Source organism: Branchiostoma lanceolatum, chromosome 8 (assembly GCF_035083965.1).
Source record: "Branchiostoma lanceolatum isolate klBraLanc5 chromosome 8, klBraLanc5.hap2, whole genome shotgun sequence".
Taxonomy (NCBI): Eukaryota; Metazoa; Chordata; class Leptocardii; order Amphioxiformes; family Branchiostomatidae; genus Branchiostoma; species Branchiostoma lanceolatum.
In genome coordinates this window covers 4,981,153-5,007,208 of record NC_089729.1, presented here as the reverse complement: position 1 = coordinate 5,007,208, position 26,056 = coordinate 4,981,153, and the positions used below count along the sequence as shown (strand labels likewise).

The following is a 26,056-nucleotide window of genomic DNA, read 5'->3' as shown; positions in this document are numbered from 1 at the left end:
GGGACAGGTCTATTTTTGTATGTAGATGGTGTTCAGTATCTGGAAAAGATACTGGAGTCCTTCCCCACCAACATGACTAATAAGGACCTGTCCGAAATCATACCTAATATAACTAATGTGCTTAGACCAAGTCTGCAGTAAGTCAACAATACCGTTTCTAATCATGTTAACTTACTCTCCAAGGATTGGGTCCGGCTGGTTTTTTACATGTTTCTAGGCTTTTTCTTGGGCTTTCTACTTTGTCATATTTGTTATTAGCCACCGCCGGCATAGGTGTGGGTTGGTGACATAAAAACATGACAAAGTAGAAAGCCCGACCAAAACGCCTAAAAACACGTCAAAAACCAGTCGGACCCACTCCTCTGCTTGGAGAGTAATGTTATCTAACCAACATTGCCCTACTACCTAGCTCCTATATTGTACATCGGTCTGTTGAAGCAAAATGCCAATGAAAATAGTTTAGGACCATTTTATTGTGAAGACAACATGTTGAAACAATAGGCACTTCTGTATACACCACTATATATAATTCAGCTGGCAGATATGGAACTGTTATCAATCATATAGGGTATGATTTTAAATATTCTACTAGTGTTATAATGTTATTTATTGAAATGTACTTGGTTTTTTCCCTCCATGTAACAGTAATTCGAAGTGTCCACCCCAGGGCTATCTCCAGCTTTAAATTTTTTTCTGTCCCACTCATTGTTTGAGATCCAATGTTTTAATTTTCATTGTTAAATCTGTCATTTAAAGCCTACAAAAATGCATTTTCATCAATTTTATGTCATGAAGTTTCAATTTTTGGGACAGAGAGGGTGACGCTTTTTTCTGTCCCGACAAGCATCCTGGGACTGAGGGACGGGTCCTGGAGACAGCCCTGGTTTTTGTCTGGACTCCATCCCCTACTCTCCAAGCAGAGCATGGGTTTCGGCTGGTTTTTGACGTGTCTTTAGGGGTTTTTGTCGGGCTTTCTACTTTGTCATCTTTTTTTTGTCTCGCCAACCTCCAAAAAAAAGATGACAAAGTAGAAAGCCCGACAAAAACGCCTAAAGACACGTCAAAAACCAGCCGAAACCCATGCTCTGCTTGGAGAGTATCCATCCCCTACAAATCACCGTGACCTTAAAGCCATTTAAAGTATATGGAGCTGTAAAACAATGGGGGATGTTTCAATGGAGATCTCTTTAGACACTCGTTTTTCAATGAGGCAGGAATATCTGGCTGGGTGGAATAATGCTAGTGGACGTTATATAGTTCACAACTTAACTTTTGCTATGAGGACAGAGAAAAAATTTTGCACAGTTATATGCATGATGCTTCAACATACTGTTATATACTAACAACCTTAAGTTTATATAAGGCAACTGCAAAGAAACCTCATGAACTACAAACATAGCTCCAAAATCTACCCGAATTAGTGGCTATACATGAAAATTGATTAATATAGGATTCATATGCTTACAAACAGCAAGTTACCTACTTTTCACAGCTTCATCCTACATATAGCTGTAAGCTGTCGATATCATAATTGTTTTGAAATGCCCTATTTTTGAATTTTTTGCGGGACATTTTCGTTGTAAAGATGATTTCTGCGACTATTTGCTGAGGACAATGGTCTCTTCCTTGACGAAGAACTCGACTTTTTCGTCTTCCACGTCCGATTCGCTGTCTTGGCGATCTGTATCCACTCCTGTAACACACAGGTAATCCAACAATTGTTAGTTGACACTTTAGAGGTTGGCGGTTTTATGTTCTCTAGTTACAAAATACCATCATATGACCACACACCAAATTTTGAAAAAGTAATCTCAAACGAGTTTGCCTCACGATCACTGAAGATCTAATCTTCCACTGGCCTTGACGGAGAAGACATACGATATGGACAGTATCTATAGGTTCATTCTACCAGAGAAATTTTCCTAGCTCTTTTTGGCAAACACCAATTAACAATTATAATTCATTCCCCTTGCATGTTTGATGCTTTTCGTGTTTGTCTCATGAATGAAAATGTACTTCAGTAGACAAACTTTTAATATAACTAAATAAATGAAAAGTGGCATGGATGAAAGGTGCTATTTTGTTGTTATCAGTACATAGCTTAACAGGTGCAAAATACTTATTTTTGTTACTTGCAAAAGTGGAAGTTGGCAAAGATTTCACTTTTGAAAAATTAACTTGCAATTCATTAGCCTGCAATATTATTGTCGGTTTGTAACTGCATTTGCTGTACATATACATACTCACTTTAACATAACAACTTTTATAGAATTAGTAGAAGCTTAAACACCTAAATACAGATTTACTCAAATATGTAGCATTTATTGTTTAGTAGTTAGCACTTACGATTTTGTTTCGCAGTGCTTACATGAATCCACTGGTATTTTCAACTTGCAAGATTGCAAGTGCATATTATTTCGACTTGTAATCTTGAAAATAACTTGCAAATAAGTTACATCATTGTATTTCGCACCATGGCTTACGTTTCAGAATACCCAAGTTTTCACACTCACCTCCTCTAAGCGCCAGACGCTGCTCCTTCTGTTGACGGTTCAGCTCTCGCTTCTTCTTTCGGTACTTCTCGAAGTCTGTCATCAGAGCATGACGCTTCTCCACCAATTCCTACAAAAAGAAAAAGAAAATGTATGACAATAAGACTAGTATAACTATAAGACTGTACATTGTGAAGCAAAAGTGCTTCCACTGTTGCTTATGCAATCAAACCTGGTGCAGCCAACCACCTCAAGCCACATTAAAACAGTTTCGTCCAATTTCGCAGTATCAAGACCCTCTGCTACGATGCAATTTCTATATTTTATTTACAGCAAAGATATTTCTAAAAGCCATGGGATAAATGCAAATGCATAAATGTTTGCCCTGATATCTCTTGACTGTAAATTCATCTATTTTCGCGTGGACTTAATTTCACACTGCAACACTATGTAGGAAAAAAAAATCTAATCAGTTTTTTTCAATAGCATTTTTTTCAAAAGCATTTAGGATTGAAAATCAGGACGCAAACCTTGGAGGCCTTGGACATCCTCATCTTGTCCTTGATCTCGAACTGCTTCTGGTACTGCTTCAGGTTCTTCTTTATCTTCTTGATCTGGGAGGCGGTGAGGGGGGAGGGGGGCCGCGGGCGCCACAGCAGCTGGCAGAAGCGGTCCAGGTTCTGCTTGTGCAGCAGGCGGCCTTGGAACGACCACAGCCAGAAGGCATTGTCCACCTACACAGGGTGAATGTTAAAGGTTGAAATTGTCTGAATGTGTTGTTAGACATACCCGGTACAATGAAATACATTGCTTGAGTTGGGACTAAAACCATTTATTTTGCATTTGGGAAGTTGCAGGTTCAAACTACAATTTAAAAATGGTACATCCTGCTTTCACTCACGACAAAGAGAATGTGAGCTGAACACAGTACAGTACACCTCCAGAATATTCCAACGACCTCTTATAGTCTTCTATGCTCTCAATTACCAATGATTCTGATTGCCGAATTCCTTTGGAAATAGCGCCTTAACAAAAGTCAACTTTTAGTATCACTCAACATGTATACAAAGCTATAAATTTCAAACAACTTACCATTCATAACTGAGAATTTTGCTACAAGCTTGAGAGAAGTGGTACAAAAACATGTAGATTTTGTATATGCTAAGACTAAGCGCTAAGCACTATACTAACAATTACAATGACTAGTCTCCAAGTCCTCTTTCGATCTAAGTACATGTTGTTCATGTTTTTGGAACTTGACTTATTTTAGTCTTTGCAGATGTTCTATCACCAATAGAACATTTCTTCGGTTTTAGGAGACCCAACGCACCCCCCCTCCCACACACACACATAGGAAGTTATAAATGCACCAAGAGTAGTAGACCGTACCTTGTGTCCCCACCAGGACACGGCGGTGATGATGTAGCGCCCGGTCGGGTCCCACTCAACGTCGGTGGCCATGAAGTGTTCCGCCACGTTCATGACCGTCATGTCGTTGGTGTCGATAAACTCCAGGGCGCCATTCATGCTACAAACAGCACAGACATAATCAAAAAAGTCAAAAAAAGTCAAAATTTGATCATAAGTTTAAGTTCGCAGGTACTAATAAAACTTACCCTGACTATCAAGCACAATTAGCAGTTCAACCAATGATAGCATGGCAATTGGCGGTTCTACCAATGAGGGAGTGGCTACATGGCTGTCAAAATATTTGCATTTTTTGGTTTTTATTTTGCATTTCTATGTTTTGACGGAGAGTGGCGATGCTATGGGATCAGTGTATCATACACAGGGCTCCCAATACTTTCCTTTTGTACATGATTCATAATAACAAGCCTTTGTTTTGGGAGTCTGCAATTTTTTTTATCTGCAAATATTTCTAGCCAAATGAACCATTCTTGATCCCTGAACCCAAAAGAATAAAATATATCAATAATAAAAAAAAAGTTTACCTGCGAAGTCCAGCCAGAACCACAAACTGTCCCTGTGGGCTCCAGAACAAATGATTGGCCTGTTTCTTCTCCATGCATTCTGAAACAGAAACAGTGCATATTATTCACGGACTGCAATGAACAAAAGTGTGTACATTGATACTTACTATGTATTGTGTGTTTGTGTGTGTTTGCTTGTGTATATGTGTGTGAGTGTTTATGCATGCTTGTGTGTGTAGTGTGTATGAGTATATATGTAGTGTGTTTGCTTGTGTGTGTGTGTATAGTGTGTATGTATGTGTGTAGTGTGTATATATGTGCAAGTGGATATCTGAGTGTGAGTATGTGTGTCTGTCTGTGTGTGTGTTTAAGTGGCCGAGTGTGTGGCAAATGGAAATAAACCCTTGACTACTCACTGAGCAGCTCGACCTTGTTGGACATCTTGTAGATGCTGGCACTGATGCGGGGAGACTCTCCATGGAGGACCACAAACTTCTCACCATTGGGTTCCCAGGCAAAGGCATTCACCACCTCTGTAAAGATAATATATGGCAAGAGTTAGTAACTGTTACTGTAAATTTGATCATGTTTTCTGGACATAATTTTGCACTAGGAAGGAGAAAGGGAGGCATTTGTGATGTTTGAAGTACGTGGTTGAAACAACCGTAGCTGAAGGCATCACACTTCATTGTGAAAATCATAAAAACTAAAACAACTGAGAATATTTCTAGATTTCATAGTCAGTTTTTGAAAAGGAAAAGAAGATTTGTACATTGTTGCAAAATGTAACGTTTAAATCGCATAATGCCGCATCCACATGTGCGAACTTGTGTTTTCTGATTCTTAGATTTCAAGATCCAAATGTGGAGTTCCTTTTACCTTTGTCTCTCAATATAAATGTAAAGTTATAATGTGTTTCACTGCTAAGTCTTAATACATCTGAAAATAATTTCATCAGGTTGGTAGAACATAGGATATTTGGAGTTTCTTTTTTCACAACCAGTTTTAATACAGTATAAACGAAATAAATGATATCATGTTAAACCAACATTCATGTTCCAGAAGTTCTGAGTTTCTACAAACTGAAGAAAGTTAACTCACCTTTCACTTCCACAACATCCACAGGGATCTGTTTTTCTCTCATCCTAAATAACTCCAAGTTATAGAACAGGCCCTGAGAAAACAACAACAATCAATAAAGAATTAGAACTAATAGTTCAACTTTTAAAAAATTCAATTCATGACTTGCCCAGAACACCAGATACAAAAAATGGAAGTTCTGCTGCAGTACCAAGCAAAGCAGGGGACCATAATATAATAATTTCTTTGATAAGTCAAGATCTAATCTCATACCAAAAGTCATAAGAATGCATCCATAGCTTATTCAGTATGCTGCTAAACAACAAAGAAACTCTACCAAAAATACAACCCTCTTGGCAAAAGCAATTACAAAAAACTGCACCTTTTTTCATTTCTTTGATAGGTCAGGGCCTAACCATACACCAAATTCCACAACAATCTGTTCATAGCTTCCTCAGTTACAGTTGCCTATCCACAAACAAACACTAGCAAAACCATAACCCTCTTGGCAAATAAATGTAAAAATGTATTAACCTCTTTGGCAAAGGAAAATTACAAAAAACTGCACCTTTTTGCTCTTGGTGTAACGGTCGACCTTCACACACAGGTAGTCTCCCTGCTTCTGCCAGTAGATCTTACAGTCGGCCACGCTGAAAAGGTTCTTGGTTCGAATCTCCTGGCGGGAGGGAATCTCCAGGAGCGTGACGCGGGCAGGGATGTTGTCCTTCTCGGGGATCCAGTACGCGATGATGTTGTCCGTGGGAGACCAGAAGAACTCTCTATAGAGATTTGGGGTGGGAAGACATTTGTTCATAACCATTCCATAGTTTCATTCCCTCATGCTAAGCCCATCGATTGTTTGTTTGTTTGTTTGCTTGCTTGCTTGCTTCACATAACCAGTTTATAATGTTTAGGCGTTAAAAACAAACACATCTGTATTTAATTTCATCAGTTTGGTGAATGACTGAATAGTAAAGTTATTTTGTTCACAAAGAAGTATCTACACGAGCAAATACTGCTCGTGTAAATTCTTGGTTATGAATTAAAGAACTTTGCTGATTAGTAAATCAGTTTTGTACTTTAAGTACAAGCTATGTGAGCTGTGTAAGGTTTGATTCACTCACACCAGGACGAGCTGCTACTCCTCATGAGGTTCTAGAGTTGTATCACACAGGCTTCCATAGAATATTTCAAATGTATTTCGAGCGCGCCGATTGCGCTGCCGTAGAAAATTCGAATACCGGATTCAGAGGTTGGAATCAATGTTGTTACAGTTTTGTGTTCGAGGACACAAAACTCCCTCAACTTCTGGCGCATTCCGCATTGAAATGTGTGTTTTCGGGTGGGTATGACATAAATGAAATACAACACGGTGTATTCCGCATCACCCTCTGTCCCAGCCCTCCCACGGGTCTGATCGCCCTCCGGCCTACGGGCCATCCTACCCGTGGTCGGGCTGGTACCTCGGGTGATAAGGAATACCCCGTGTTGTATTCTATATTTATATAGGACAGTGTCTTCCTTACCTTATGTAAGGAATCTTGCTACTCTTCTTTTCCAAGAGACCAAATGACTGGAATAAAAAGAAAGATCACAAAATTATACAACCACTCTATACCCACTTGGCTATTACACTGGTTGTCTTACACATGTGCATGTATGTTATCATTGTAGTAATTCTTCCATAACCCACCCTCATCAGGCCCCCTACGCTCCACGATACATCGGTCGCGAAGGGGCCCTGATTACCAGCGTGCCCAGACATGGTTATGCCGACGTCGTGGACACTTGCTCGTGAATAATTGATGAGCTGGCCTTATTTGGCAATGAGTGGACTGATGAATGCATGTCCAGACGGAAGTCGCGGACAAGATCGGTGGGCTTGCTCGGCTTTCGCTGCCGCTGGGAAGCCCATATGACAGAGGCTTTTCCCTCCGCCTGTCCTTACACTTAGAAATACGTCCCTGCCATCAAGCAGTGTCTGTAGGGTGGAGTGCTGATGCTGACGAAGCCGCTCTAATCCAAACAAGTCTTCCACAGCTGAAGCAAAACTGTCGGCTGCCATTTGTTTTGGGTAACCAAAGCAACGATGTAACACGTAATCTGATTGGTTGACAGCTTCCCAGTGTTCTTTGCGCGATCGCTTCCGATGATGGGAAGCAAACCCCTCTGATTGGCCCAAGCTGTTTTGGTGGCGAGGTCGGCATAACCATGTCTGGGCACGCTGGTAATCAGGGCCCCTTTGCGACCGATGTATCGTGGAGCGTAGGGGGCCTGATTTATGAGGGTGCCATAACCAAACCAATTGCAAATGAAGAGAAAGGGTCACATTTATAATGTTCCTCTAACTCTAAGTTTTCAGTTTTTAATAACACAGAGATTAGACTTACCGGTGTTTCATACACACTGAGACTGTCTTGTCCCATCCTAGCGAAGTACTTTCCATCAGAGTTCCACCTGTAAAGATTCAGAATAAAGCTCAGTCAAAGTCAGGCACAACCAATTATAGAATAATAGAAGCTTGGTACTGTATGAAAATAATGTTACAATGAAACCTGTATCAAGTGACCGATCCTGCACCACTCTGGAATCTTGGCCACTTTTTTGGTGGACCCTTAGATTATTTTTCACCTAAGATTTAATTTTAAGAATCCTGTTTGTAGTGGTCATGTATACATTGTGACAATTTTCATTTCCTTTGCACTAAAGTTACCTTGTTCAAATGAGTTAATTTCATGGTAAGAAAGAAAGGGGTCTTTTTCGGTGATAGACATTGATTAAAAAAATCCTAAAAAGTAAAATACACTAGAAATGCAGTGGAAACACCTGAGTCTTCATGTTGCCTTAATTGGCGAAGAGGACAATGCAAAAACCGAATTGAAAATAAAACCACTGCGAACATGTCAAAATTCACAGTATGTCTTATAAACTGTGACCTACTTGAAGATTGGCCACTGTGCAGCGTTCTCACAGTGGAAGCCTCTTTTCTTCACTCCCGTGTTTATGTCCCAGATGATGATGGCCTGGGGTTCATCCTTACTGTCAATCAGGGGGCTAAAGGTCACCATGTACCTAAGGGGAACAAAGGTCACAGGTCAAGGTTCATCATTACTGAATTTTAGGTGGCTGTTTATAATAATTTAGTCATTTAAAGAATTGACAAGCCATAGACCATAGTAATTTATAATCTCCAAGCAGATCTATCGGTGGCAAAGACCGTATCCAACTGGCATAAGGAGTTTTAATCGCCATCATCTTTGTCACCGATAGATCTGCTTGGAGACCAAGTAATCTAGACACTTACAGAAAGTTGATACCTCTACAATATGTAAATAGCAGATTGCAAAAAGACAATCTTATCATAAAGCTTATGACCAATCCAACGTAGGGAAATATAGACTCAAATTTTTCAGACATCTTTTTCACTTACTTTTCACATGGAGAAAAGTCGATCAGTTGAACTCCTTGGTGACTGAACCGTTGGATCTGGCGGAACTTCTCGCCTCCCCACAGGGCGATGCCGCGCTGGTGAAACGTCGCCAGGTACGTGCCCTTGGGCGACCAGCGCACGTACGTCTCAGTCCACCTCTGGTACAGAATAAACAGAGAACAATTGGATTTTAGACAGTAATCATAATCATAAGAACTACAATGTCAAACATTAGGACATACATACAGAGACGCGTATTATTTGTGTATAACTGTTCACACAATGAACCATCGTGCTATTGGTTCCGCAAAGTTGCAGTTGAACAAAGCTATTGACAAACAAAAACTAATTCTGAAACTTTGAGCAATAAGACTGTAAATTCAAGTATTTTCATAATATAAGAGGAAATAAGGTCTTCATTGCACTTCAAGTTCCGGTTTGAAACACAGTAGTACAATAGTCATACAAAGGTAATGCATAGCGTCATGATTTTGAGATGGAGTGGTCACTGTGAAAGCTTTGAAAATAAAACCACCACGTAAATTTCAAGATTTTCAGTATTGGATGGTAAGCAATCAGAGGAGCAACAAGAACAGGAACCAGGCTAACAATACGTCACCATTGTCAGATTCAAAGAGAGAAAGTAGTGTTCATGATTTTAAGTGACCACTTACGGCTCGTTCCTCGACAAGTGCTTGCTCTGTCCCGCCGTGCGTGTTCTGGAAGATGGCTGTCCTCTCTCCTCCATCGTAGATCACACTGTACTGGTCGTTACACTCAGCATCCTCAAGCCAGTACCACAGGTTCCCCTGGAACATTGCACACGAATTCAACAAGACCATAGCATATCCTGGTCAAAAGATTTTTAAAAAGTTCTGATGCAGTACCAGGGTCACACACCAGGGGCCCAAAATTGACCTTAACCTCCTCCGTCTTGCCAACACCTACCCACATACCAAATATTATCACAATCCATCTAGATGCTGACTACAAACATCTGGAAACTCAAACACACACACAAAATAGTGCCATTTTCAGATTTTAAAGAAGACAACTTAAGTTTTGCCACACACGACTCATTGATGTTAGTAAGGTAGGTGTTCCTCATTTCAGATGGTGACTATGTCACTTAAGCCAGGGGCCCCATGTGTTGGGGAGCTTCAAGAAAACCTCAAGCCAAAACAATCTATACATTAAAGAACCCAACACACGTTACTGGTGACCCTGGTTTGCTTCGCTATGATAAAATCAAGCCGTGGTGAAGCTGCATGGCACTATCAGCTTTGGTAAAAGCTTTAGACCTTGTCTTAAATATTACAATCCCAGTTTGAGAACTTCGACAGAAAGGAAAGGGCAGGAAGATGACAATGTCTTTTGGAGATCCTTGTACATTGTCTACTTACCGGATCTTTGTAGGGTTGTGCCTCTGGTGCTTCCCACTCCTCAGGAATACCAGAGTACCTGTGGGTCAGACACAAGAAAATATCCATGGTTAGCTCCTAGAGCTATGGGCCAATTAGATAATCCTGAGGGGATTTACTCAACACATAGATGTACTAAGATATACACGTAGCATACTTTATTTATTCATTCATTTATTTATTTATTAAACTTCACAGAATGAAATCTGAGAGGTGTTGGCAACAGGATCGATGCATGTTACATATGATTCATTATGAATGCACTGTTAATAAAGTCTTTATTTTACATAAGCTAGGGATCTTCATTTGCAGTGAAGTGCCTACAATAAAAGACACCTTACTTGTCAAAGTCGGAGAAGAGGTTGACAGCGAAGGTGTGCTGTTTGTCCAGTTTGTACCCGTTACAGTTCCGTACAGCCTCCAGGGCGTTAGCTGGGGACGAGTACTCAAGGAAGATGTACCTAGAAATATACACAATTATATCAGTACTGTACATGCAAATTGCAAAATAGGATATGGTGACTCTCCACCACGAAACCATGACATCATAAATATATCCTACTGTGATACAGTATCAAAACAAACTTAAACGATACAAAAACTTCCTTTCCACTCCTACCCTAAAATCAAATTTTTGCAAAAATAAATGAACTTTAAAAAAAAAAGTTTAACAAGAAACCTCACCCCTTCGTCTTGCCATTGTCTCCCTCTGGAAAGTACTCGCTCACAATCTTGCCAAACTTGGAGAAAATCTTCCTGATGACGTTCTGTAGTTTCTCCAGTCGTTCCGGCCCAACCTGAGGCACGTTGTCAATCACTATGACTGAGTCGATGCCATCTGCCTCCTTGGGTTTCTGTTTGAGGAGGTCTCCAAGGAGCTCTGTCAAGAATAAGACACATGACATGTTTAACAAGACCATATCATGTCAAGGACAAAAGATACAAAAACCAGACATTCTGCTGCAGTACCAAGGTCACCCAACAGGGGGCCAAAAATCAACACTGACTACCACGTTTCCAACAGCTGTCCACATACAAAATATGGTTCTTGAGTTATAACTCCGGAGATGCAAACAAACATACAAACAACTGTATGAAGTGCATGCAGTTGTTTGTATGTTTGTTTGCATCTTCGGTAACAGCATATATTTGCTGATTTTGCAGCTTTTCTGTACAATTTACAGTATGGTTGTAAACCTGGGGGGGGGGGGGATGGAAACGGATGAAAATCGATGCACATGGATGTCATCCATATAATTGAATCTACATGGCCTAATTTGTCAAAATCAATGTATCTTTTAGCATATCTTGTGGATGTTTGAATTCAACATCATGCATTACGGACATTTCTGACTTTATCCTGAAGCTGTGCTGTCAGTGCCAATAACTCCAACTGCAACCCCCCCCCCCCCCCCCAGCTCCCCACCCAAGCAGAAACACCCCCCTCCCCCATGTGCCAGAAAATCACCCTAAAACAACTCTCAGCCTAGACTGTTGCTATCTTCGTTTTCCGGAGATATCAATAACAAAAGTAAAGATTGCGTAACAACAAAAATATCAAGGGATGTCCAACTCTAAAGTATTCCATCCTTTTACAAATGATTTTCGGGGTGATTTCACAATCATGAAATTATGCCTGCTGTACAGTACTTTTTTGAGGGCCTCCCTTGAGGGCCCACAAAAACAAGGTATACGTAGCTGCTGGCTTATGATGGAGATACCACAAAAGCTTCGATGTCCTGTTCTAGACAACAGTGGGGGAAAATTGCGTAGCTGCAACAACTTCAGGTTTTCTAACTTGCCACATGTCAGCAGATATGGACAACATATGGAATTTTTGCATCTCGCGATTTCAAAGACGATATAAAACTACCACGAGTTCGCTCACAGTACCTTCGTCCGAAATGTTGTCCACGTAGTCCTCAGGGTCGCTGAAGTCTGGTTCATCGTGACCGTTGACGAAGGATTCCTGATCCTCGCTGCCGCCAAGACTGGCAGATTCCGACTGGTTCCTGTCGCGGCCACCACGTTCTCGATCGTCCGCCATCTTTTTTGGACACGGGGACTACCGACGTTTCCGATATATGTAAATTTACAACTTTTCAAATATATGCAAACTAAAGAAACTAACAATCTCTGCGATTCTCCTTTGATTTACTGGCTTTTCTTAAAGCTGCAGCTCTAGGCCTCATTGTGTGACAATGTTACTCATTTTGGGTTGATACCTTTACCTGCATATATTCATACATTTATATTTACATATATCGGAAAGGACACTGGTCCTAATTAGACAGGGCTAGCCGTCGTATTCTTTTAATATGCCTAAATAAATGGAACAAAATTATTTTCTGTATGCCGTAACAAACCAAAAAAATCGTTTTATTAAGGATATCATTGAATTTAGAAAAAAATATCTCAGTTCATGTGCAACTTATGGAATTTTTTAAACAGTATGTTTTACATTATAGGCATTCAATCTCAGGACAGCTTAGACTTTCTAACCGCACCACTGCTAAGACTAGAATATAAACGTCCGACAAAATGAGACCGGTTTGTCGATTTTACATTTGTTCGTCGATTTCTTCACTCAAAAGTATCTTTTACATCACAAACGGTTTTATTTAGAAGAACAATATCTATAGTGATTCAATTGATGTCTTCAAATGAAAATGTGATGTTCTTAAGTTTCAATTTCTCACAAGCTCTCGGATGGATATTGAATAAACCCTTATCGCTACGAGCTCAGCCAATCAAAATGAAGAAGACATTCCCATCAGTCCATTTCCCGCCATTTTGAAGTTCGAGACTGAAAAGATCTGAAAACCAAGGGTAGTTGGTTAGCTTATTACTCTTATTTAGATTCTCCTATCTATGTGATGCTCTTCTTTGTAATATCGTATTGTAACCACAGATAAGGTATGTAGAGTATAGTTGGCTTGTCGATCAGTCTGTGTGTATGTAACGAGTTGCATGTGTCTGCAAGTGAGTAGGGCCATGTGTGAGTACAGTATGTGCATATTTGTGTGTGTGTGTGTTTGTGTGTGTGTGTGTTGTGTATGTGTGTGTGTGTGCACAAGTGTGTATGTGTGTGTGTATTTGTGTGTGTGGAGTGGGTGGTCACATTTATGTGAGTGTATGTGAGAGTCGTTGCATGTGTGCGTATATGTGTATGGACACACCTGTGTGAGTGTTTGTGTATCACTGTATGTGTGTTTGAGTGTATGTGCGGTGTGCACGCATGTGCGTATTTATCCATGTATGTTAGTGTGTCTACTTTTGAGTACAAGTCAGTGTATGGATCCTTGGGAGCCTTCAACTCTCTCATATTACCATGCATCTCGCTGTGCATGCGCTAGCCTGGAGTCCAGCCTTATTAGCTTCCGTCCAATCAAAACATTTTTCACGTGAAAAAATATTGCATGGTAATTGGACTGCCGTGTGGCGGGGTCATCCAATCGGCAGTAACCGGCCCCAGTGTGCACCGCTTGAGTCTGCTGATTACGTGACGTCATCGCCAATCGTTTGAATGGTAACGGCGCCCAGACTTATTGGCGAGGAGCTTAGCTTGGGTAGCGGACAGAAGCTAATAAAGCTGGACTCCAGGCTATGCTTAAGTCATGTTTATATTACAGACTGGTTCCACAGGTAGTAATGGCAAAGTAGAAGAATTTGTGACTCCTACCAGGCCAGAAGGGGATTGCGCAATGAGTAAAAGACAAGGTAAGACTAAGAGCATAAAATTATGATAACAGTTTTTAAAAAGAATATACATTTCAATGTATAGATAGCGAATCATAGAAAATTGGCATTGGGCCTCAGTTGTTAATCAAATTTGATGCTAAAAACATGTCGTTGAGGTCATTTTTAAAAGAAACGTTTTTACAGTAATATACCAATATTGACAACCACAAAGCCGTATCATAGGATTATAGAATGAGTGGTAACTATGTGCTTTACTTGCTGTGTAAGATACCATGAATCTTGTAATGTTGTTTATATTTTGTTGGAGACCTTTTCACCGCACATTCATGACACTGTGAATATTCTAAAAATGATAAGTACTGTGTTTGTAAGACTAAAACTAAAAGAGCCGAATTGTTGACACCCCCCCCCCCCCCCCCAGCTCCAGACAATGACCAGCACGGCCAACATGGACAGATCGGCCAACTCCGGAAGCGAGGGCGGAACGCCGTCCTTGCGGAAAGCACTGTAGAAATCATTGATGTTGTCGATGATGATGATGAAGAGGAAGAAGACTGGTTCAATATGACGGTAAGGTTGCTCGGAATACAACTAGTGGCATCGTGTTGGCGTGTAACAGTTACATAGTGTGTTTGGCCCAGAACTCAGAGGTCATGAGTTAAAATTCCCTAACATGACACCAACATTAGAGGACCCATGGGAAAAGCACTTAACACGAATTTCCTCACTTCACCCAAGTGAAAATGGGTACCTAGCTTCGGTTAGTGACGTCTGTCAGATAGGATATAAAATGGAAGTCTCGTGTTTGAGGAGAGCCACACCTCAAGCAGGTCCAAGACCAAGAAAATCTATTTCCTGGGTTCTTAGACCTTTCTAAAAATGAAATTTTCTATAACAGACTGCTGATGGGAGGGAATTTTGAATATGCTGATGTTCACTCACTGTACCCTGAAACTGTGTGTATCGTGTGGCGTCGTGTGGCGCAAGTGTAGAGCGCGCGGCTGTCAAACAATGGGACCCGGGATCTAATCCCGGGTTGTGCCCAGAGACATGTCCGAACTTGCGCCCCGACGTTGTGCCCTTGGGAAAGACACTTAACATGACTTTCCTCACTTCACTCAAGTGTAAATGAGTACCTAGCTCATTTAGGGTTAGGGACGTCCCTCGGATAGGACGTTAAATGGAGGTCCCATGTTTGGGGAGAGCCACACCCCACGCACGTTAAAGAACCCACCACATCTTTCGAAAAAGAGTAAGGGCATGCCCCGGTGTGCGATGGTCCAAATCTTACAGTCAGGTCTGGAATGACATCTTGAAAAGGTGATAATCACCTGTTATGTCAATCCTTCCACAAATGTGGTAAATCGAAATAAATCAAGATACAGACTTTCTTATTGGACTGTGATAATGAAAATTGTGTTCTTGTACACAGATGTCCAAACATAATCAGCCGTTGCAAGATGACAGCCACTCCGGGAAGCTGAGAACCTACAGCGCTCGAAGTGTGCGAGCCGAACGCAGAAAGAACAAACAGAATGAACAAGGTGGTAAGCTTGTAAATATTTTTAATTCAATTTCCATGTTTGTTTGTTTTCAGTGTTGAAGTAGCTTGGAAGCCATCCTGTTTTAGCTCCAGTTTGGCCCTCTGATCATTTCTCTGCAGGATAGACTGTCCCCCGCTGAAACAGTAGATTCTATGAAGTAACAACCTGCATTATTTGAAAAATTCAATATTTTTCGGAAGCAATTTAACGCCAGATCTGTACCTAGTTAAGTCTTCTAAATATTTCTAAGTTACTGTAAATGGAAGTAGGTTTGCAGGGATTTGCAGTGAGTTTTTAGGTACACTTTAGGGGTGGATACCGGTTCGGCTTGATAAAGTCCACGTTTAGGTGCAGAGATTTAGGTTCAGGTTCGGACCTGAACCTGGACCTGATCCTGTGCAGTTGATGTTTTGTTTTATTACTTAGACCAATATTAAGCATAGAGAATTGATACTGACACACATGACTATAAAAGTTTCTTGGTGAGAAGACTTTAAAAAAAAAAACAGTATTTGATATTTGAATGTTGCACTTATTTCAAATGTCTTCTTTGTTAGAGGGGAGACTCAAAACACTTTGTATCAAACAAAATAGAAAGTATTTGTACTTTGTTCATTTTTTTTTTTGGACTCAGGTTTTTGGCTTTCACGTTTTTTGGACTCGGTTCTTGGATGTGATACAGGTCCGAATCAGGTCCAGCGAACCGGTATCCACCCCTAGTACACTTGATGTTAAGGTTGGGACCTGTGCCTAACTTAAGTAAACTGTTGACATCATTTTTCTATTCATTCAGAACTGATTCCTGAAGATGAACTGATGTTCGACTGCCAGCTTCAGGTAATACTAAGAGAGACAGCCATCTTTGATTCTGTTCCTTCTTTTACTTCATCAGTCTAAAGTTTTGTTTTGGTTAAAAAAATGCTGTACTGTCATTCACTTTAAAGTGTTAACATGTACTAACATAATTCCACCAGGGTACATAATTCCCCCATATGCATCCTGAAAAGATACGTCGAAACAGATCTCCAACCCAACATCCCCCAGTATAATACACAGTATATCTAAACTACATGCAAACCTGGGAGTGCTGCACTAGAGATCTCACAAACACACTGTGGTGGATTAATGTAACCCGGCGGATTAATGTTAACAGAAGTTACATGTAGGCCATTAGGATCCTAGCTGATCCTAGCTTACTAAAATTTCAGCTAGGTAAATTTCACAAGAACATAATTTCTTGGATTCCTCTTACTTTTGCACACAGCGAGCCTTGGCCTTGAGTAAACAGGAGGCGGAGAAGAGCACCTTCCAGCAGCAGGCTGAGGAGGAGGCGCTTCAGAAGATACTGGAGCAGTCCCGGGTGGAGACTGGCACGCCTGGCAAAGCTGGAACAGGTACAGGTGCACTTCTCAGCCTAGACCAGGTGGAGACAGGCGCACCTGTCAGCCCAGTCGAGACAGAGACAGAAATCGAAACACCTGTCAAGCCAGCACGGGTGAAGAGAGTTGCACCCGTGAAAACAACCCAGATGGAGACAGGGTCGCCTGGAAAACCAAACCATTCGGAGACAGGTCCATCTGAGAGACCTACACAGGTGATAGAAGCTGCACCTGTAAAACCAGCACAGGTGGAAAAAGGTACACCTGTCAAAACAATCCAGGTGGGAAAAGGTACATCTTTCAGACCAACACAGGTGGTAGAAACTGCACCTGTGAAACCAGCACAGGTAGAAACAGGTGCACCTGTAAAACCAAACCACGTGGAGACATGTGCATCCGTGAGACCAACACAGGTGCTTAAAAGTGCACCTGTGAAACCATCACAGGTGAAAACAACTGCAGCTTTAACACCTCTTAAACCAGCTCAGGTGGAAACAAGTGCACCTGTGAGGCAAGCCAAGGTGGTAAAAGGCAAACCTATGAAACCAACAGAGGTGGAGACAGCTGCTGATGCACCTGTTAGACCAGGCCAGGTGGAGAAAGGTGCAAACGTTAGACAAGCCAAGGTGAAGTCAGGTGCGGCAACGTGTGTGAAACCAGCCCGGGTTGAGACAGCTGCAGGTGCAAACGTCAGCCGAGCTAAGCTGGAGAATGGCACACCTGTCCAACCCGCCCAGTCAAAGACAGGTGCAGATGTCAGCGCAAGGTGCAGCTCAAACAGGCATGTCAAGACACACAGAACAAGCAAAGAGCAGCAGGGAAAACCAGAGGAGGTAAGAATCAGTGTCAAATATAAAACGTCTCCTCGATTTTATCGATTATAATCATTATTGCTTATTGTAATGTAATCATTATGGTAGGACTCTAGTAGCACTATACTCAGTTACATGTCGCTTTCTTCTGTGGTTAGGAAAAGGCAAAGAAACAGCAGGCCAAGGCGAAAAGAAGAAGACGAATTTGCCAGGATTATATTGAAAGTGGCGAAGGGGAGAGGTGAGCAAATGTTACACGACAGTGGGTGAGCTTTTCAGACAGCCGTGGAAGACTTCCATATATTGGTTTGAGAGTAGCATGTTGTGTCCAAGAAGATATGTTCTGTGCCCCGTGCTGAAGATTTGTGTAGGTCCAATCCAGTCTATTTTGGAGATGACAGGTAAATAAGCGACCAATTTTCTGCACTGTAGAGCAGTATCGTAAGGGTAAGAAAAACTTGTACCTTCAGTTTACAAATTAATTGATGCAAACAAAAACAAACAGCATTTTCGTGTCGGATAGAGGTGGTGTGAATTTTTTTTATTTTTCATTTTTTCACAGGTGGATGAAAAAGAGGCGTGTTGTCTACCATCATGGCAATTTTGTGAGGAGACCGGGAGTGGACACATCCAAGCAGACGAAATACATCATCACGTGCCTGGAGAGCTACCGACTGAAACTGCACCAGGCACAGAGAAGGCAACTCACCAAACTGGAGTGGGGGAAGCCTTTGGTAGCCGAGGGTATGTGTGATGTCTGTTCCTAATCTTATCTAATAATTCCTGTTTCTTTCAACGTAATTTTATGTTCACTGTTTTCACAGTCACCTCTGTACAATGAACTTATCTTCACAGTGAAAAACCTGTTGTAATTTTTTATGATTCCTTCACACATCACGCAGTTTTAAAGTTCAGTAAAAATGTTTATTTTCCTTACACCGTGAAATTTTGCTACCATGAAGATAAAATGAATTACAGTACAAAGTAAAGCAATCTATATATCCCTCTGCCTCATGTATGAGTGCAAGTCATTTGTTTGACGAATTTCACAGTAGAAGTGAAAAGTAGGCTTTTAAATAGTATATGGATTAGATACATTCTTACCAGGGTTTGCAAATCATGCCTAGGTAATCATCAGAATTACGAACGCTAGGATGCACAGGGTCTTTGTATGGGGAATAGCATAATCATTTACATGAACTAACTAACAGTAGACAGTTGTCATTTTGAGAAGAAGAAACTTAAGTTAAGGTCACGTGCTCAACGGTAATTGAATCACTCCTGAAGAAGGTTAGCATATGAGCGACTGAAAATTCAAGGTGAGCTACATTTGCTTCTGTTGAAGTAAAGTATCAAACTTATCAAGGGTTTTTTGTCAACCTCTTCTGTTGCCCTACATGTACAGATGACACAAGGACAAAATCAAGGAGGAGGAAGGGAACTTGGACTGCCATATCTGGTGGAGAAGATGTCAACAACTCTCAGTCTGCTGACAAGGACACCCAAAACGGAACGTTGGGCACGTTTGAAGGAGACGCCAAAGATGCAATTCTAGATGTAGACATCTTTGATTTTGATAACGACACCCAAAATGGAACTGGTAAGTTGTTCCTTGGTCACTTGATTTTCAAGTTGTTTCAAATTCATTTGATTTTCACAGGGACTTAATTCCGCACAAGGATAGGATGGTTATGCAGTGTTCACAATCAAAACAATTCTGTAGTAGAGTGAATTAAATAATGCATAAAAAAGAAATGAACTATTTCAAGCCCCCTCTTTAAGTTCTTTCTTGAAAACAACTTGTCAAGGTATATTGTCTGAAAAAATTGCTAATTCCCATATCATCTTTGTGACCTTTAGTATCTTCTGCAGTTGGGTCACAAGGACATAACCACACTATAGGACCTGAAGAAAACGCTGGCAACATGGAGAAGATGGAGGATTTTGAACGGCCTGACTCGACGTCATTCGAAATCAACCTACTGGACAACCCAAGTCCTGAACACAAGGTTATTGTTTTGTATATATATTCTATGAGGAGGAGCCCTGAGGGCAATACAGTCAAGTTGATTAATATGTAAAAAGATAGGTAGTCCCCATAGCTTGTTTGAGGCCGTAGGGGCAGTGGGTTGTTACTGTGTCTAGGGCATGGTATTGGAAGGCGGAGCCCAACCTTCTCCTTCCCCCATATACAGGTACCACTGCAGTAATCTTTTTTTTTAGTTTAAGAAAAATACAGTCAATGTGGTTTCTGTTGAATGATGTTCCTCCTGTCATTTCTCACAGATCTAAGTTCCTTATCTTATGTTGTACATTTTTTTCAAGCCTCGGACAAGATCCAGCAGAGATACCAGCAGTCCTGTTGTTACAGACACACCGGACCTGGCTGACAGGTTTGTTTGCAAGATGTCAAAACTGATGCATTTTTTTTGGCTATTATTGATTTTTACTTCACCAAAAGGAGTAAGCTATTGCTTATTGTGTGCGTGTGTGTGGGAGTGTCTGTCTGTGTGTTTGTGTCTGTCTGTGTGTGTGTGTCTGTGTGTGTGCGTGCTTGTGTGTGATTCCCAATACACAGTATTGGCACATGTACATCTTCAGTGCTGGTATGATTTGCCTGTGAATGGTTGCAAAGCAGTATGGGCATGGTGGAGTGAAGTATGTCATCTCTCATGAAGAGGAAGTAGGAATGGGTTCCAGGCTAGCATCTGATACGCCAGCAATTTTATTTTTTTTGCAGTTGAATTTATATCGCTAAGATTGCTTCTCGGTTTGATTGTTTGTAGTTTGGAGACAGAAGAAGCAACCCAAGTCAGTATTCCTCCAGAAAAGTGTGCAGATCTAGAGGAGAGGACGGGAACAACACACCATGAGGAGGACGTCACTGTGACAGAGTCACAGGAACACACATTACACGGTGTGGAAGATGTTCCAGCTAGTGCTGTGAACCTAAACCCGTGTTCAGGTTTAGATAGATCCAGAGGTTTAGGTTCAAGTCCGGAACTGAACCCATGGCATATGTTTGCTAAAAACATTTTTTTTCTTGTTACACGTAAAATTGTATTTTGGCATATATTTTACATGCATTTTGAAAACTATGCAAAATCATATACAGCCAGTAGTAAACACAAAAGTTCAGTTATAAACACAAAAACAGCAATGTTTCCATATTTATCCTGTGCACATTTCGCGATTTAAGGTAGGTTTAAGATTTTTAAAACAAAAAGAGTATAAGCGAGAGATTTTTCAAGTCCGGACTTGTTTCCAGATGTTAAGGTTTTTTTGGACTTGAACTTGAAGGTTTAGGTACGCAGCATTTTTTTTATTGATTACATCTAGGTAAATAGATTTTCTAGTGTAACTTGCTAGTGTACACTTTTTTTTCATACGATTCCAACTACAACAATGGTTTAACTTAATGCTACTTGCAAGTTGCTATATTTTGACCTCAATGAAACTGGCCTGCAGGCCGATTTGAGCTTCTCACAAAAAGCAACAAAAAACAAACAAACAAGCAAACCAACAAACTTTCCTGTATGTCCACAGATGGAGAGGACCAATCCGTGAGGAGAAAACTTCGACCACGATCTACCAAGCAGCTGAAGATAAGGGATGTGGTTTTGACTGATGATTCAGAAGAGTCGGACAACGACGTGGAAAAGAATGACTTTCTCCTACGAATTGAAAGGTATGTGACACAATTTAAAATGAATTTCCTTGAATAAGCTACTCTCTCTCTCTCTCTATCCAATTTAACGTCTTTTGTTCCCCATCATCTGGGGGTTAGACGTGCTTGCACATTGATGGGAAAGCCCCAGAACTCCTCATCAAGTGCAAGTCCTTTTTTGTAGCAAGAGTTTTTACGGCTGGATGCCCTTCCTAACGCCAACCCAAACCCTACTGCTGGGCTTAGGACATGGGAAATGTATGTTAAGTGCCTTTCCCAAGGGCACAACGCCGCGCTCAGTTTTTATGATGGTAGATCAACTTATATCGGCAATGAACGGCTGTCATTGGCGTTGACTGGCTGCATGGCTATGCTATTGGACTCGAGATAAGATATCTTATTTGATTAGGGACACTAAATGTACATCATCATGTTGTATTACTGTATTGTGTGTAATAAGAAAACTTCACTACTTAACCTGTTCTAGTGGCCACCTCTGTCTTGGGACCACTTGGCCATTGTGGCCCATTCTTACCCAGCTTTTTACCTCTTTGTGATCAATAAGTTCAGAACAATGCACTTTTAAGCCAAACCAATTTATTTTCTTGGTTAACGGAATAAATAAAAAAAATGAAAAAAATGCTAGATTGGAAAAACAACATGAAAACAGAATCTAAGAGGAATGTTTTTACTTTGGTGCACACAGTTTCAGGGAGTGAACAGGGTCAGGTGCAAGTTTTTACCCCAGCCTTCTGTTTTCATGATTTTTTTGGTGCTAAAATTAAAGATAAAAATCTGTTAACCAAGAAATTAAATTGGTGTGGCCTTAGCTCACAAAGCAGGCCCTTCCCTCAGTAACAACTAGAAATAATCAATCATTCGCAGGCATCAGTGTCTGATGCATGGCGGCTACAGACGTGTATAGGGCTCGCCAGGCTGGTCTGCTCTCGGCGTAGACCCTCCAGTCAGTTCTGGTGATCTAGAAATAAACCTAAGGTGTTTTTTTTTTAAGGAAAAGACAAAATCTGAAGAGACCTCCACTGCACAGAGAGAGAAGAGACGCTGCACCAGTGCTTAAACAGGGGAGGATAGGTATGTTATAGGAATCAACATGTTTTAATGTCTGTTTAGTAAACCTTAAGTACCTTTGTCATTTGGGCAACATTTTGATGTAGTGCCGCGTACCTAAAGCCCGGGCCTGATCTGGACTGGACCTAATGTTTAGGTTCAAGTCCAAAAAAAACTTAACATCTGGAAACAAGTCCGGACTTGAAAAAAAGATCTCTCGCTTATACTCTCCTTTTTGTTTTAAACCTGATCTTAAACCTTCCTTAGATCATGAAATCTGCACTGGAAAAATATGAAAACATTGCTGTTTTTGTGTTTATAACTGAACTTTACCTTTTATGCATGTTAGGGTGACTGTATTACACTCAGCTGTTTGTTTAATTCCAGACCTTGCAGTGAGAAACGGTACTGCAGCAGGACCCAGTGTAACTACCAGCCAAACTGAAGACATTAGGTAATGCTGGAATGAATGTTCAAACTTGATTGTTATAAGTGAATGTAAGTTGATATTTGAAAGAGACTTCAAAAACATGCGCTGTGAATCACTGCTATATCATTATGTAAAAAATAAAAAGATTTAAGAATTTAGGTCTCAAAGTTTATCCATCACTGAAAGTACTACATTGATCCTTACAATTTACATTGTGGATAGCTAAATTGTGTTCCAAAGCACACAAAAAAAGAAATAGAAAATCACTGTACTCACTAAATTTTCAGCTAACCTATATAAAGCCTTCTCGTAAGGTTCCAATTAATTGCCTGTTAGTGTTAGTAGAGTGTGACAGTGAAATACAGAAAGTCTGTTGTGAATTTTATCACTAAGATATCAGATCGAAAATTTTATATCCCTGACCATAAGTTATAACAGCGGCAAAAAATACATGGCAAGGGTTGGCAGGTTTTAGCTAAGGTCGGTCGGATAACCGACAACACAACATTTTTTTCCTTGTACTTATTACAGTAATAAGTACAAGTCACATCTGATATCAGCAATTGATCAAGTTTATAACCCCCTTCTCTGTTACGTGATACCTAAGTGGTGTGATCTATTCCTGTTGTTTAATTTCTTTTGTCTTACTGCAGTGAACCAGTGATGCAATCCTGTTTAATCTGCGGCAAAGCGGTGCCTGAGGATGAACTTCAAGAACACATCAACAATGAACTTGACAACAGTTCTTGATATGAGGACAGTGCCAAGGACCACCCTCAAACAGCCAGAAGTTTGCCTTCTGACTATGTTTGTTTCTGGGTAAGTCAACAGCCAATCAGGTCAAACCTTGACGTAAGCAGTGATTTGGCTGGTGACTTTGCTGGAGACAACGGTCAGGGGAGTACCTGATTGGCTGCCCCACAAGTACAGATTGTATGGCTAAATTTCATGGTTGTTGCTGCTGGCATGTTATGTCATACAGAAGTAGCATGTCACATGCACTAGCAGAAAGGTTGGTCTTAGGGCAAGCAATTTTCTTTCAAAATGAATATGACACTTCTAATGTGCATCTAAGAACAGTCTAGTTTCACCTTCATGCAGGACAGTACTAGTATTTTGAGTCAGTATGACAGGTGTGTTTTGTGCAAGTGTGCACAGTTAATCACATTATGGTCTTACAAACATAACAAACTTCTATGTGAGACTATAGGAGATCATATTTAGATGTGTAGTACATGTATGTGTATCCTTGATGAATATGGTTATAAGTTTAAGGTTGCAAAGATTTAAGAAATACAAGACGAGAGAAATTTACTTTAATATTGAAAGAAGAGTGCAGTCTAATTGTATCACAGGTAAATGTATCTACACAAATGTCGTATGCATATTTGTAACATAGATAAAGACATATTTGTGCCAAGTTGTCTCTATTGCCTTTAAAAGAATTAACAGCTCATATTTTTGAAATTGTTTGTAGAATTTAAGGGTTCAAAGAATGCAGTTAATGAGTGAAGTTCTCATTTTGAAAACCTTCCTTCATAGAAATACATGTAAAATTCCTATATATTGTAAGGATTAAAAGCCATCAAGGAAGACAAAATGAATTGACATCAATTGATCCTATAGAGTCTGTGTAGCACTGTTTGGCTACTTCATAGGGACCTATTATAAATGTTATTACTTCAGTTTATTGAACATCTAAACAACTACATACGTAGTGCAATGGATTGTTGGTTATGAAATGCTGTTATCTACCGTGGCAAGGCAGTATTAAACTGTTGCATCAATCCAGCATTGTCTGTGCTTTTGTGATGTTTCTCAGTTATTTTGGAACACGTTGTCGAGCGGGCCCCAATTTTTTTTTCTAATTGGAAATACTAAGAAGACTTTTCTGTCATTGTGAACAGAAGTTGAGATCATCTTATCTCCAAGCAGATGTAAGGATCCAGCTCATTCTGTTTTATGGCTGTTTTTGCAACATTTGTTGTCTTGTATTAATGGTTCATAGGAAGAGGCAATCTATTAAAAAATACAATACTAGAAGAGTATCAATGTAGCAAAAAATAATCAGAAAACACGAGCCAGATCCTTACATCTGCTTGGAGATTTGGATGAGCGGCTATCAAAGAGGATGGCAGGTCAGAAAATGTTACAATCTTTCACCCCCAACATCTGCTTGGAGATTAGATAAAAGCACTCGGCCTTGTGGTGTGACCAAGGAGGTTTTATATAGAAACTCCTTGGTGTCACAGAAGGTACCAAAGTTCAGCATTGAAGCAAAACTTCATGTTACAACTTGGGTGTTGGCATGAACTAGGATCTAAAAAAAAATCTAAAACAGGGTGGAATGTTAATCAATTTCAAGATTACACAACTAACAAACATCTGTCTTTGCTGGACTTTGAAGTGTGCATGTTTCTATTGAAATAAGTAACCAAATTAGGAATAAAGCCAATAGACTGGGCCCATAGCCTCACGCACCTTCGTCAATAGGTAGAAATGCAAAATGAAAATGAATATTTGGCGGACCTGCAGTCGCTTTCCCATTGGTCGAGCTGGTCATTTCCATGCTATCATTGGTTAAACTGCTTATTGTGGTGGACAGTCAGAATACTGTCATACAAAGCCTCTTTTCCTATTGTAAAATGTACTGATTTTGTTGTTAACTTACTCCTTGGCCCAAATATTTATTTTGAGCCCAGATCAAGGTCTTTAAAAAAATGGGAAAGAATAAAAATAAGGAAGTTACGTAGTTTGGTATACCATGTGCTGCAAGTTCAGTCACAACTGGACTTTGAGGTGTGCATGTTTTTATTGAAATTAGTAGCCAAATTAGGAATGTTGCCATGACTTTGCAATAGACTGGGCCCATAGCTCCACGTACCTTCGACAATATGTAGAAATGAAAATGAATATTTGGCGGACCTGCAGTCCCTTTCCCATTGGTCGAGCTGGTCATTGGTCGAGCTATCATTGGCTAATCTGCAAGTTGTGATGGGCAGTCAGAATTGGTCAACTGTATGGTAAGATCAATAACCTAATCAGTACAATGTAAATCATTTGAATTTTAATCTCCCCCGATCAAAGGCACAAGTATAAA

General features: G+C 40.4%; 2 protein-coding genes across 2 annotated transcripts; one reads left to right on the top strand and one right to left on the bottom strand.

Moving 5' to 3' along the window:
- Positions 1-455: 455 nt before the first annotated feature.
- LOC136439722 (eukaryotic translation initiation factor 3 subunit B-like) lies at positions 456-12,460 on the bottom strand. The gene is made up of 17 exons (XM_066435274.1): positions 12,248-12,460; positions 11,039-11,234; positions 10,696-10,815; positions 10,337-10,394; positions 9,608-9,742; positions 8,934-9,091; positions 8,444-8,575; positions 7,894-7,960; positions 7,030-7,076; positions 6,072-6,282; positions 5,525-5,597; positions 4,840-4,956; positions 4,445-4,523; positions 3,882-4,020; positions 3,023-3,226; positions 2,514-2,622; positions 456-1,693 (listed from the first exon to the last, which is right to left on the bottom strand). Exons 1-17 carry the CDS (start codon positions 12,399-12,401, stop codon positions 1,599-1,601), a joined length of 2,094 nt encoding a protein of 697 aa, XP_066291371.1. The 5' UTR covers positions 12,402-12,460; the 3' UTR covers positions 456-1,598.
- Positions 12,461-13,248: 788 nt separating this feature from the next.
- On the top strand, positions 13,249-24,743 carry LOC136439719 (uncharacterized). The gene is made up of 16 exons (XM_066435268.1): positions 13,249-13,270; positions 13,987-14,074; positions 14,478-14,626; positions 15,489-15,603; positions 16,394-16,437; positions 16,865-17,812; positions 17,950-18,032; positions 18,354-18,535; positions 19,197-19,391; positions 19,652-19,800; positions 20,117-20,184; positions 20,578-20,708; positions 21,338-21,479; positions 22,471-22,550; positions 22,914-22,980; positions 23,610-24,743. Exons 2-16 carry the CDS (start codon positions 14,059-14,061, stop codon positions 23,704-23,706), a joined length of 2,466 nt encoding a protein of 821 aa, XP_066291365.1. The 5' UTR covers positions 13,249-13,270; positions 13,987-14,058; the 3' UTR covers positions 23,707-24,743.
- Positions 24,744-26,056: the final 1,313 nt, after the last annotated feature.